This window comes from Epinephelus fuscoguttatus, linkage group LG3 (genome assembly GCF_011397635.1).
Source record: "Epinephelus fuscoguttatus linkage group LG3, E.fuscoguttatus.final_Chr_v1".
NCBI lineage: Eukaryota > Metazoa > Chordata > Actinopteri > Perciformes > Serranidae > Epinephelus > Epinephelus fuscoguttatus.
Window position 1 is genome coordinate 37,400,733 of NC_064754.1, and position 14,396 is coordinate 37,415,128.

Below are 14,396 nucleotides of genomic sequence, written 5' to 3' on the forward strand. Positions count from 1 at the left end.
GAAGTGTTTTGTGGTTTCTTAGTGCAGTGCAGTCGGAGGAGGAGTAGGCCCGGCGGAGCGTAGGGAGTGATGGATGAGAAGCCGTCCTGGTTTCATTCCAATAAATGAGCGGCGTTCCACTTGGGCTTCCCTTCACAGCCCCAGCCAGTGAAGCCACGATGGAGACGGATGGGCCTCTCACTGCTGGGTCTTAGAGGAGAGCAGAGGGGAGAGAGGGAGGAATTAAAGGCTGTAGGAAGAGACGGGGGCAAAAAGTGAGAGAGGAGACATGGACAGAGAGAGAAAAGGGGGAGGAGGGGGCTTGTAATAGATAAGGGAAGCTTGATAGCAAGAAGTAAGTAAGGGGCAAAATAAAACTGCTAGGAAACAGGAAACGAGTCAGAAAGGAAAGTGGAAGAGGACGTTAAGTGAAAAGTGAAGAGAAACAAAGGAAAGAATGGTGGATTAAAAAAAACAAAGAAAGCGGGGTTCCATCTCCCTCTTTGTGTTTAGCCAACTGCACCAGGCCAAGGATGTATGGATATGCCGTAGCTGATATGACATGTAGCACGCTTGGCTGTGCATTCTGATTATGTGTTGGATTGTGAAACGTGCAAGTGTGACCATCTCCTGCCAAGAAGTCTGATAGCTAGTATTAACCAGCCAAGAAGATAAAATTGGTCCAGGGGACATACAGGGTGCTGCATTACATGATGCTCTGTAGTCTAAACTAATGTATCCTCCCAGTTTTGTTTTCTCTTTTTCTTTGTTTGTCTCTACTCCTGTTACTCTAAATCTTCTTTATTTCTTGCATCTCTGCATCTTCTGTCATTTAAATCTTATTTTGTTTCCTTCTGGCTGACTCATCATCTCCACCTATTTCCTGTGTTGGATTCCTCTGTTACGCTTTGTCTTAACCTCTCTTTCCTCTCTCCCTCTTTTCTCGACAGACATATCTCTCCAGAGTGGCTCCATTGCCCAGTATGAGACCTCTCATTGGGGAGCCTCTTTGCCAGTTGACAGCTCCTCCAGTGCCAGCAGCTGGGACAAAGTGATTATTGACGGAAGTGACACAGAAGCTTGGCCCTCCATCAGCCGCAGCAGTGACCCCAGCCACCCTGCAGCACCAGAATGCCCCTTGGGCTCAGCTAGCTCTAACGCAGACACCAGTGCTGTCACTACCACCAGTAGTAGTAGTTTTCTGAGTATGGCCACAGGTGCCGCAGGCCAGCAGGCCCACTACCCCTCTCTCAAAGCTAACAATAACATGATGACGGGACCTGGGTCAGCCAGCACATGCGGTAATAGAGGCTGGGGCTCCGATGGGAAACAGGATGGTATGAATGGCGGCCGAGTAGGGGCACCCAATAACTGGGGCTCTCCCAATTTTAACTTGAACCTCAATCCCAATGCCAACCCATCAGCCTGGCCTGTTCTGGGCCATGAGGGTGGTGGAGGTTGTGGTATTGGCGCCAATGGCGTGTCAAACTCCCCATCCCTCCCACCAGGTATTAATGGCAATGGAAACATGGGAAATGGGAGCCTTGGAGGAGCAGATAATGGTGGGGGAGGTTGGGTTGGCATGATAAGTGCTAACGAAAATGATCAACAGCACTCTTCAGCCACCACAAGCTTGTCTTTTAAAATGGAACCTTCTAACCTTAACACTGACGGACCAAACCACACTAAGCAGCAGCAGCAAGCTCAGGAGCCTATGAGTCCTATCCATGGGATAACTGGCTGGGGAGGCCAGTCACCCACTGAATCATCCCAGCTCAATGGGGACACAACAGGCAGCTCTGTATGGGGTAGTGGAGAAACCAAGGCAGCTGACTCTCCCAAGGACTCAGGCTGGGACTCAACTCCCTCTGGAAACCTTTCTGCCTGGGGCCGCCAAGGCAGTGGTGGAGGAAGTAGTGGAAGTGGTGGCTGGGGGGACTGGGGAAAATCCTCTGGTGGTGGAGAAACATCTAAAGGTTGGGACTCTGTAGATGCTGGTAGTACTGGATCAGGCCAAGAGCAGCAACTTGGCTCATGGGGACAGCAGCCTAGAACAGCCCCAGCAAGTGAGGGTAGTGGGGATAGCAGTGAAAGTCAATCTGGCCACAGAGACAGGTCCTCCAGCACGGATTTTACCCCCATGTTACCCCGGCAGGACCTGGACCCTAGGGTGCTGAGTAACACTGGCTGGGGACAAACCCCCATCCGGCAGCACACTGTATGGGAGATGGAAGAAGCAAACTCTGATGATGGGAAGAGCAAAAGCAGCTCAGACACCATGGGAGGCTCCAGCTCTAATGGTGGACCCTCATCCATCAATGGAGGTACCATCAACCCGAAAATTGGCCCCAGTCAGAGGCCTGGGTCTGGAGAAAAAAGTGACAGTGAAGGATCATCATCCTCTGGCTGGGGAGCCCCTCCACCTCAGCCTATCCAGACTGGATCAGGATGGGGAGACCCCCCACAGTCACACAGCAAAGCGCCAAATGGCACTACCAGTGGCTGGGGTGACCCTTTACCTACCAGTGGTCCTAGAAATGGAGGCACACCATCCTGGGGCTCTGAGGACAAGTCAACCAGTTGGGACGATGGCCTGACGAAAAGTCAGCCTACTAGCTGGGGAGAGGGTCCCAAAAGCTCCCATGGATGGGGCAACAGTAATGGGGGCTCTAATGGTTCCAGCACAGGGGATTGGGGAGAGGCGGAGGTCAAGAACAATGGATCCTCCAGCAGCATGTGGGAAGGAGAAGGAGGGAATGGAGAAGGTGGTGGATGGAAGGACAGCCCAAGGGGAGGAAATAGAGGAGGAGGCTGGGGTAAACCCGCTCCTACTGTGAGTAACAGCAGCTGGGGGGAGACCTCACGTGCCAATGGCCCAGTGCAGGGAGGCTGGGGCTCTTCCAAGCCTCAGGAAAGCAGCAACAGCAGCACTGGCAGCGGAGGAGGTGGCGGCATGGGTTCATGGGGTGGTCCCGGTACTGTTAAGCAGAACACATCTAGCTGGGGCAATGGCAGCAAACAGGACCAGGGCATGGAGCCCACTGGCTGGGAAGAGCCCTCCCCTCCCTCCATCCGCAGGAAGATGGAGATTGACGACGGAACGTCCACCTGGGGCGATCCTGGCACCTACAACAAGACTGTCAACATGTGGGATCGCAACAATCCCAATAATAACCCAGGCAACAGCGGCCCACCTCCCACTAAGAATGGTGGAGTGATTATCCCCAACAATAACAACAACAATCACTCTGTCGGCCCTGGCAACAACAATCACCATCACACTCACCACATGCACCACCATCCCCATCCCCATCCCCATCATGGCCAGCCCCCAACTCACCTGCAACACCATGGTAACAACAATGGGTCACCCAGCAATGGCACCCCACATCCAGGCGCGGGCCCCCAGGGTAGACCCCCCCTCGCCAACCCAGGTAACACACTGTGGCTAATTTTTATATTACTTAAAATTTAAGTTTGAAAATGTTTAAAAAGTTCATAATCTCTTTAAAACTAATACAAAAGACACAGGAATGTAAAAATAGTGTGCGTGTATCAAGCAGATTTGATAAAAACAAAACAAAAGGAGAAAAAAAGGGTTTCAAAGTTTTTATCTGACAGCATAAATGTCTGTCTAGAGAGTTGGTCTTGATAATAAACTAAAGTATGGGACAACGCCTAAATACAGAGTTGTTTTCAGTCAAAGTGACTTAATTACCAATAAGCAAACTTAATTACCAAAGCAGTGTTGGCAATAATAGATATTCCCCTTAAATATTATTCCTTTAAAGGATTCTCTCACAGTTATTATTAAGCAGATAGTCTTAGAGGTATTGAAGGCCTCTTAATGGTCATGCATACATAATTAAGACTTTGTACAGCAAGCTTAAGTTAGCTCTGCAGCCAGTTCAAATAAGTCTTTGTGAAGACAAAGGCCGTGCATATATAGACATGGCACAGCTTTAATGCACAACATTCTCCTCTCCTTTTGATTGTGAATGAGACCATTGCCCCCTGCTGTTTACCAGTCGCACTGCAGCTACCACAGAGCATCCTGGCCACCATAAGAAACACTTGTGCTGATCACACTTATACCTCATTACCCACCTCTGCTGTAGCCAGTACAGATAGAGCAAAGATGCTGCCGCTTTCATCCGTCTCCTCCTCCTACACATTCATAGACACACACCACCTGACGAGACAGACTGAGCTGGTCAAGGGCCTGCTGCTGTCGGGGGGAGGCTGACTGAAAGGCCTCTATATATAGACAGCGTGGCACTATCTCAACAGACAATCTTACTGCCAGTCTCTCTTATTAAGATGCCTCTACAGTACTGTGGCTTTCAGTTGCTTTGATTATCATGATATAGTTTTTGGTAAAAGAGTGAAAGACCTGACTTGTGTATGACTGTAATGCAGATTTCAAGGCCTTATATACCGTCTTAAAATCAAACTCTTACTACTTAGGAATTATGTGTAACTGCAAGTAAATGTTGCTAGTGGATGAAGATTTCATTGCAGTGAAACTCATTTTTTGTTCTAATTCACCCCTTTCTTCCAGGTTGGGGAGAGCTTCCCAATGTTCAACCCAAGTCGGAGCCTGCTTGGGGAGAGCCAGCAGTTCCAACATCAGTGGACAATGGTACCTCTGCCTGGGGCAAGCCCCCAGGTGGAGTTGGAGGATGGGGAGACGGTGGCCACGAGCCCTCTGGACCCTATGGCAGGGCCAACGGACCCACAGGTTCTGCACCCTGCAAGCCAGGTAATACCTACATATTTATTATATTTACATAGATGCGTTATGTCAAAGCTGGGGAATCAGCATGTACCAGGATGCAAGACTATGGTGCCATCTGTTATTAATAACCTTACACACCCCTTTTGGCTGCTATACAACCGTAGAAAACTAACAGAGAACAGATTATACAGTATGTGTCTCATGTGCTGATGTACGACAAATTCACACACTAGACAATACCACACATTGTCACCTTTACAATTACGGCATTTGAGATTTGGGTTGTGTCCAGTGGTACTACACCTTTTGTGAAAGACTGATTGATGGTAACTCCCAGTATGTGTGTACCACCACGCTTCAGTTAAGAGAACAAAAACAGGAAGTTTCTTCAGATCTGTACCATTTGTGCCAATTCTGAAGGTGTTTGTTAGTGCTACTGGAGTGTTGCTGGGATTAAAGCAATTCCATGCTTCAGTAGGTCTTGGTTATTTGTACTGTTGGTTTGAAATGTTGGAGATGGTAGAGAGAGGTGTAGGGAGAAAAATGCAGCATGTCAAATGGCAACAGTGACACCAAGTGGTCAGGTTGAAAATTACCTGCTTCTCACCCTCTGAACAGACTTGTGTATTATTCTCAGTGCGAGTGTAGGATATGTCACAGATATAAAAACACTGTAACAGATTACTAACTAAATGTTTATTGTCATGTTATTTCATTGCTTTCTCAGGCCCCAAACCTATGCAAGATGGCTGGGGAAATGGAGGAGAGGAGATGGGCATGTCTACCGGCCAGTGGGACGCTGAGGATGGGGACATGTGGAACAGCCCCACCTCCCAGGAGAGCAGCTCCTCCTGCAACTCCTGGGGCAATGGACCCAAGAAGGGCCCGAGCAAGGTCAGAGAACACTCAACACTCATATATGTTATAAATATACTGGCAGATATTAATGGTGGGAATTATTGTCATTCAAATTTTAATTTCATATTTTTATACCTATCAGGGGAAGATGGGCAAGCCAGATGAGGCTTGGATCATGAACCGTCTCATCAAACAGCTCACTGACATGGGCTTTCCGGTAAGTTCTCACTCTGACACACAGCACTGACATGCTTTCTTTTTTTTCTTCTTCTTCTTTTTTTTTTTTTTTTTTTTTAACTCATCAAGGCCAACCCACCTGTACCATGTTCTTTTAAAAACTTGATCAAATGAAGGGTGTCTGAACTCTAAGTAAACTGTTAAAACTGTTAAAAAGGGAAAATCCAACCTTTTTTGCAATTAAAGTAGAAGACGTCAGCTTTTCAACTTCTCCCCTCTAGTGGTATTAGTGTTGGCGCTGCTGTCGCAAAGACAACTGGATTGCTTTCGGTTTTCCTCAGAGCCTAGCAACTGGGCTCTTTTTCTTCTGGCGGATAGAGTTTCCACAGTTACTTCGGTTGTTCCACTGTCCACTATTTCTGTTAGTAGGGATAGCAACTGTAAAGAACTTACACTGATACTCTTTGGTAAATGGGGGTCGCTGCTGACAACTACCAGGAAGATACACGGGCTATCCTATTCCTGTTTTGGTTGCGCAGTGGACGCCTTTCTTTTGTGCCATAAATTGAGCCTCCATTCTCTTGGAAGATCATACATGATGGCAGACAGAATTAATATAGGGAATGTGAGGCCACAGGGAACCAGTTTGAATGCAGATAGTATCATTATTCTATAGCCACTGTATTGTTATATTGTAATGTTATATTAAAGCAAAACTTTTCTATTTCCTCTTTAAACCATGCTCACTGACAGGCTTATATTGTGTTTTACAGAGAGATCCTGCTGAGGAGGCTTTGAAGAGCAACAACATGAACCTTGACCAGGCCATGAGTAAGTTTACAACAGAAGTGTTCTTGTGTGTGTATTGCAGATGTTAACATGAGATGTGTTTACTTAATGCTACAACACAGATATGCAGTTGTCTTACTTTTAAGGAATTGAGATCAAAATTCGTTCTTTTGCCAAAATTCTACTTCAGTTAAACGGAATAATACCAAGCCACACTGTCTTCATTAGTGTAGTATTTAATCTCAGTGAATGCAAGATTTTGTTTACTGTAAAATACCAACATACCCAAAGTGTATATAGTAAGTAATACAGGAAAAAAAAGCAATTCAAATTACATCACTCAGATCAAATGCATAAAAACATTATGTGTTAAATAGCATGTTTCATTGTCAAGACTTAAAATAAATTTACCTTTCTCCTTTCTGCTCCCAGGCGCTCTGTTGGAGAAGAAGACAGACCTGGACAAGCGGGGCATGGGCATGTCTGATTATAACAACGGCATGAACAAGCCCATGGTGTGTCGGCCCTCTGCACTCTCCAAAGACCCCTCCGACCGCACCTCCTTTCTTGACAAGGTCAGACATTAAGCAGCTGAACAGCCATCAGGCCTTTTCCAATCATCTGTTGGACATGATTAGTGTAGTAGAAACATGAAGGCACAGTGCTTTTACTCAGACCTTGATCTGTACTTTGTTTTGGCACTTTTTTTTTTTATCTTTTTCCTTTTTTTAGTTTGAAATTGTCACTATTTTGATGTGCTACAGAGAAAGGTCAAAGGATTGTTATGACTTTCATTATCTGATCATTGCTGTTGTCACTATAAATCTAAATCTAATCCTCACTCAGTCATTCTTGCTGTAATGTGAGATGATAAATGTTTTGTTTTTGTTTTTTTTTTAATCTGTTTGTTCCTCCATTAACCATTTTTTTAATCTGTTCCAGGATGGTGTTCTGTCAGATGATGCCCCCCCATCACCGTTTCTGCCTTCCCCCAGCCTGAAGCTCCCCCTGGCCAACAGTAGCCTTCCTGGGCAGGGTCTGGGACAGGGCAACCCGGGGCTGGCCATGCAAAACTTGAACAATAGACAGGTAACACATCGAGCACACACATATACACTACACACTTAGGCAAAAACAAAACAGAAGAAACTGACACTACTACACAGTCCAGATAATAGACCTGCAGTAAAAACTGTCTGTGGGAAGCCTGTGCGTATTACATCGTTGACATTTTGGGAATTTTGTGATAATATATAGGACAGCAGTATTTTGTGAAGTGGTTATCTTCCCCTCTTTTAATTTATAGCGAAAAACAGAGTTTATTATTTCAAAATTAATAGCAGATAGGCAAAAAGAAATGGAGATTAACACACCATTTGTGGTCCAAAATTTATATTAGTATTTGAGGACTTGAGTACATTAGCGCAAAACAGTCTGATCAACAGTCTGTGTATCACACTACAAATGCATAAGCATCATTTTAAAATTTAATGTCTTGTGCAAGATTTAAGTTCATATTACGCAGTTATGGAGATAGCTGATAGACAGAATTTGTTTTACACACACCTCTCTACTGACATGCTCTCCCAAATCTCCGCTTTTCTGTTGCTCACTTGTGTGTGTATGACCTTGCCTGAAGTGCCCATTGAAATCAGATAGTTATGCTCTATCAAATATCACCCCCAGAGGCAGCCATGGCCCAGAAAAACTACAGTGTGTCCTTGAAGCCCAAACAAAGGCACTGTAAGCGGGCCTTTTTTTGCACAGATTAGAAAGACCTCTCTAAAAACATGGGATCGGGAATGGAGATGAAGATGCCTTTTATAGGCTAGTTTTTTGGCCGATTTGACATATTGATGAATTGACATTTAATGAGGGTGCTACAAGTAAGATTTTTTCATCAGTCGCTGGAAGCAGTATCGTCTAATACCGATCACAGGGTTTATTTCAGGGGTCTCCAATCTTTTCTGAATGAGGGGCAGAGTAGATAATGTGAAAATACCTGAGGGCCAGCTGCTTCTAGTATCATATGAATTATTTAAAAAAAAACCTCACATACAAATGAGACAAACACAACTGTTTCATCTTTCGACACAAGAGCATTCAAAATTCCACTGCTACTGAAAGCAGCAGTCCTGGCTGTCAATTTGACACTTTACTTGCTGTGGCCATGTCTGTTACCTAGAAGGAAATGTCTGCTGTCAGGTTACAGTTTGTTTGCTTGTTTAATGTCTGTTTATGATAACACATTAGCTCCGCCTGTGTTGTTCCTACTTTGTGCATGTCTACAAACTGTATGACATTCCTACCATCGTGAGGTGAACAGCAAAATACAAAGTGATTTTGTTTGACTGACCGGGCGGACTGCATATAGTATAATTTGTAAGACAAACTGCATCCTGTTATGTCAAATTTTAGTTGACTGATAGTTTGGTCATTTTAGTTTTAACTTGGTCAAAGAAAACCTTAACTTTTTTAGTATAGTTTGAGTCAGTGAAAACTGCTGACAGCCTTTAGTAGTCATCAGATTATATTGAACATTTCGGTCAGTCTAGTTTAGCCAAAACCAATAATTTAGGAGTTTTGGTCAAACTTATTTCACATAAGATTTTAACTTATCATGCTACAGTTTCACATCGACATCTCCCTGCATGTAACCAACGCTTGTGACACCGACCAACACAGCGCCTACACACACACACAATTGTATTTGGCCACCGGACTATGATACTTTGTCTGCATTTTAGTGGCGCATAGAGAAAATGTTTTGCATCATTTGATCGACTCTCCTTATCAGCCTTCATAGAGACCACCGATCAAACTATGTAGAACGAATATCAGCCAAAATAAACGGGGCAAACTTTATATTTATCAAATTGAATAAGCATGGAGGTTTTGAAGAATTTGACTCATTGAACGTTCGTCACCTCTGTTTCTAGATACCCAGTGGAATGTTTGGCAGTAGTGGAGCAGCACAAACCCGGGCCATGCAGCAGCAGCCTCCTCAGCCACCAGTGCCACCTCTCAGCTCCTCCCAGCCTAGTCTACGTGCTCAAGTGCCTCAGTTTCTCTCCCCTCAGGTAGATACACACACATAATCATGAACATATTTGATGTGTAAAATAGAGCTATATCGGGTCATAAAATACAGAAGCAGGTAAAGGTTAGCTGGCAGATTGTGCTGGATGACCCATAACCAGGGAACACAGTTAGACTGACACACTTATGAGTGATATGCTCGACAAGAAGACGAAACTGGTAGTATCATTTCATCATATGCCTTGAAAATTCAAAATTTTTGAAGTTAACCTGCAGAAACATTGCAAAGACTTGAAAAAAACATCACAAGTTATTTTCTGCGAATCATACTAATGCCTGTTACAACTCCTCTGCCAGACCCTTTCTCCTCTCTCCTCCTTGCACGCATGTAGTTGTGACTAGTTTCACCTTGCCAGAAGCTGCTTCTCTACAGTTGTTGTGATTTGCAGTGACTAACTTGTCATCTCTCCTCTCTGTTGTCCCATTCTTCCCTTCCTGCCCCCAGGTCCAAGCACAGCTCTTGCAGTTTGCAGCAAAAAACATTGGTCTGAACCCTGCACTTTTAACCTCACCAATAAACCCTCAACAAATGACCCTCTTGTACCAACTTCAGCAACTGCAAATGGTGAGTCTGAGTCCCGCTTTCCATCCGTAAGTGCTGTGCAGCGTGTACTTAAAGGTCTGAGTGAGGGAATGTGTCTCATAGGCTTTTATTTGTATTATCTAAATGGAAAGGAGAGTAACAAACATCCAATGAAATGTTAAGAATGTGTCCGTTTGAAAACGCATAACACAAACAGATTTTTAAGATGGAGACAGTTGACCCTCTCTTCTGCTTTGTTGTATTTTCACCTCAATTTCTATATTTTGTAATCATTATGCTTTTGTTCCCCTCATTCAGGCGTACCAGCGTTTACAAATCCAGCAGCAGATGATGCAGGCGCAACGCAATGTTTCCGGCCCCATTAGACAACAAGAGCAGCAAGTGAGTCAACAAGTGCATGATTACACCCACAGGATAAAAAAAAAAAAAAAACGAAGATCGTGGTCATTCATTTTATGTGCCTAACCCCATGTGAGTGCTGACTCAATACACAGCTACAGCTTCATATCTTTCTCAACAAATATTGTGGTTCTCACATGATAACCATAATAAAGAACAATGAGGGAAGCGTCATGCATTGTTGCAACAGACATTGCTCAAACTTTAAGATATCAGCATGAGAACAGGTTACTTCTCGTTGAGCATGAGCCAAGAAATCTTTCTTGAGAAAGGAGGAAGAGTTTGTTCTCCTTTTTGAAATTTTGGGGCTTCTCTTAGAAAGATAACAGCAGCATGCTGCAAGATAGGGCCTGTTGAAAGAGGGGATGCTTGTGAACAAGTTGCTGTTTCCCCCACTGTTGTTCCTCCACTTTCCATACTACCTCTCCTTTGACTTTGCCCAACAGTCTTTCATCCATATCCTTGTCCTTCTTATCTCCACCGCTCTGCCTCCTCCTCCTCCTCCTTCCTCTTTTCTCTGTCTTTCTTAATATGTCCATCGATTTTGCTTTTGCCACCAGATAATTCGATTTAATCTCCTTTTCTTCCCCCTCATTGCCCAAAGTGCTTTTTGTGATATATTGTTTTGACACTTCTTCTCCTCTCCCCCAGGTTGCACGTACAATCACCAACATGCAGCAGCAGATCCAGCAGCACCAGCGTCAGCTGTACCAAGCGCTGCTGATGAAGCAGCAGCAACTTCCCTCTCATTCCTCCTCTTCTTCCTCCTCCTCCGCTGGTCTGCATCCCCCCGGTGGCCCCGCCGGAGGCCATGGTTCCGGCAAATCAACCCTGGACCCCTTCACAGGCCCACACCAGGCTCCGGGCCTCGCCGACACACTGCACACCAAAGAGCCGCCGTCTTCGCCCAACGCCTACAGCACCTACCCTCTCTGTGAGTCTGGGATGGGGACAACACAAAGTTGAAAATATTTCTTTTGGCTGTCACTTTGGCTCAAATAATGTGAATCTGACTAAATGTAGCTTGTCTGTTGAGGGTAGCAATTTTCATCTGCAGCCCTTGAGGTACCAGTCTTGTCATACACACATCTGTACTCATTGCATACTGTGTGGCCACCCACAAATCATTCAGTGAATTCACCCAAATAAGAACAGTAGGTCCTTAGCCATTTTTCTTTGAGACAAACGTGCAGATTCACATTCCTCCATCTGACATCTTTCAATGTATTAATACCTACATCAGTATACAGTTAAAATGCAGGCTTTTCCTGTTTTGTTTTGAGCAGTTTTACTACAATTTAAAAAAAATCTTTGACCACTGACTTACGTATTCTGAACAAATTTAAGATTCTTTTTTTGTGTGTTTGTGTGCAGCTGGACTGAATCCAAACATGAATGTAAACTGCATGGAGGTTGGGGGTTTGTCCGTGAAGGAGCCCCTTCAGCCCCAATCCCGCCTGTCCCAGTGGACACACTCCAACTCCATGGACAGCCTCTCTGGCAACTCCTCAAACATGGAGAACAACCTCAATAAGCACGGTACGTGCAAGAGAAACACAGGTAGGCACAGATGCACATATACATAGTGTTTAAGAAAAAATACAAATGAAACGACCTTTACTATGTCCTGTGGCATTATTTATCATATAGAAAAATTCCCATGCCATCTTCAATAAATGTACACATTATTCTGTACAGGCCCTCTGCACACATGTTGCATTGTGAAGTACCACCAGACAGCTAATATGTTGAACAATAGCCACTATAATTCAACAGGGATTTTAATTTTGAGAATAATGTCATTCCTTTTAGTGGATGCAATAGTTCTCTTCTGTACGGCAGAGATCAATGGACTTTTGGGATTGTTAGAGATACTTGAAAATTTGCTTGTGCAGTGGTGCTATGATTCATAGCCAAGACTTATATTTAAAACAGCGTTTGTGGTAAAAGGTGGGTAACTTGATAATAACTGAGACTATCTCAAATGCTGTTAAACATGATCATAATTGATTCTGACAGCAGCCCGCCCTTACACATTTGAGCCTGATGAGAAACTCAAAAGCTGACACCTTTCATCACAGCACTTGAGGTGTCAGCAGCCTTTTGTTTTTCACACATTCTGACTGCAAGCTCATTTTCAGCTAAGACAGAAGCTCTGCACGCTTTTTTCGGTTGGTCGTTCACGTACGGCTCAGGTGCACAGCTTGTTAAACCTCTCCTCACCTTAAACGGAGCCCTGACACCACTTTTTTTTAGACTGGGAACAAGGAAATGTTAGGTCCTCTTGAGTATAACATAAGATAGATATTATTCTTATATTTGAGCTAGTATAACACCACTAAGGTACACATTCAGACACACAGAACACACATGAATAATGTTAACCACCTGCCAAAACACACTTGGCTTGTATATTGTTTGGAGATGAGAAACTAGCTAACACTGACACCAACTTGTTGACTCCTACGCTTTCCATTTTCACATTTGAGATATCATCAGCTTCTGCTCTGGGCATTTTTGTTCCCACACATTCTGCCACTGATACCAAGATGAGAATCTATCACACTTTTTTTTAAAAGTGTTATTCATTTGTTCTGTCCATCTTCTGTGGAAAGATGTATTTACGTCCTTAAAAGACACTCAAGCCTGGTCAACATGGACACAGGTGCCTTTCAAAAACAGGGTTTTCCCCCTCCTTCGTTCACCAAAAAAAGTTCTGTTCACACAAGCTCTGTTAAAAACAATTGAAGCACTGTCAAGAGCCACACCAACAGGTGGCGATATAACTGTAACCTTAAAGCCATGCAAAGTACAAGAGGAGTAAGATGTTGGCCAATCAGAAGCCTGAGATAAAGCTGTTACGGGAAAGCTACCTGGAGCAGTGACCTCCGTAGCACATTCTGACATCTCTGTTTCTCAATATATAGTGGAAGAGTAGTTCTACATGTATGTGTTCACATGTAAAGAGTCCTGTTAGCAAGGTTAGAAGCAGCACTATTTTGGTCACGTTCACCATGGCATGAAATATCATTTCTGATTTCTGATCATTTCTCATTTGTGATACCTCATGAAGAAGATAACGATGCAAACTCTGATGTCAAATGCTAAAAACTGAGTATTCTCAGTCTTCTACACATCAACACTGAAAACAGAGTTTCTGAATGTCTTTACCCTGAACAGAGCTTTCAGTGAACTAAAAGAAGTTTGTTTGTGGACGAAAGGTCAAACCACATTGAAAAGCCACATTTTCAAGTATACCTGCATGTATACCTGTGTGGCGAGGCCTCAGAGCATCAGAACACAAATAGATAAACTCACTGCAAACATCACACTAATGACATATCATTCTGACAATGCTTTGAATGTCTATCTGTGGTATTGATGTTGAAGCTGATTTTATGAAGAGTATTTTCATAAATCATGTCCTCATTATAAAGTAAAACTAGATTCAGTTTAATCTCTTGTTTTTCTTTGCATGTACTAGGTGCCATATCTGCTGCCTCTACCCTGGGCCCCCCTGGGAAGCCCCCCCAGATGGAGGACTCATACAGCCCTTACAATCTAATGTCCAGCTCTGAGTCCCCCACCAGCCCCCTGGTGCCCCCAGACAGCTGGGGTCAGGGCAAGAGCCCTAATGAAAAGATCTCCAATGGGACCAACATTAACTGGCCCCCAGGTGAAGACTAGATGCAAATACATAACCATTAAAGCCCCTGCACATCCATGGTCAGCCCAGACAGATGTTTGCACTTATGTTTCCTGATTAGATCTTCTCTCACAACTCACTCTCTTGTTAGTTTTGTTGCTAAGACG

At 44.2% G+C, this 14,396-nt stretch overlaps 1 protein-coding gene across 4 annotated transcripts in view; it reads left to right on the plus strand.

The window, feature by feature from the left end:
* The window catches only part of tnrc6c2 (trinucleotide repeat containing adaptor 6C2), a 64,107-nt gene that overhangs the window by 37,532 nt on the left and 12,179 nt on the right, over positions 1–14,396 (plus strand). For 3 of the 4 annotated variants that reach the window (XM_049568457.1, XM_049568473.1, XM_049568480.1), the window contains 13 exons: positions 930–3,413; positions 4,541–4,741; positions 5,445–5,611; positions 5,718–5,792; positions 6,526–6,583; positions 6,974–7,116; positions 7,484–7,630; positions 9,481–9,621; positions 10,086–10,205; positions 10,482–10,565; positions 11,235–11,517; positions 11,958–12,143; positions 14,068–14,259. In XM_049568457.1, coding sequence (XP_049424414.1) covers positions 930–3,413; positions 4,541–4,741; positions 5,445–5,611; positions 5,718–5,792; positions 6,526–6,583; positions 6,974–7,116; positions 7,484–7,630; positions 9,481–9,621; positions 10,086–10,205; positions 10,482–10,565; positions 11,235–11,517; positions 11,958–12,143; positions 14,068–14,259 — 4,281 coding nt within the window. The remainder of the gene's footprint in view (positions 1–929; positions 3,414–4,540; positions 4,742–5,444; positions 5,612–5,717; positions 5,793–6,525; positions 6,584–6,973; positions 7,117–7,483; positions 7,631–9,480; positions 9,622–10,085; positions 10,206–10,481; positions 10,566–11,234; positions 11,518–11,957; positions 12,144–14,067; positions 14,260–14,396) is intronic. The other variant, XM_049568465.1, reaches the window with a different exon arrangement.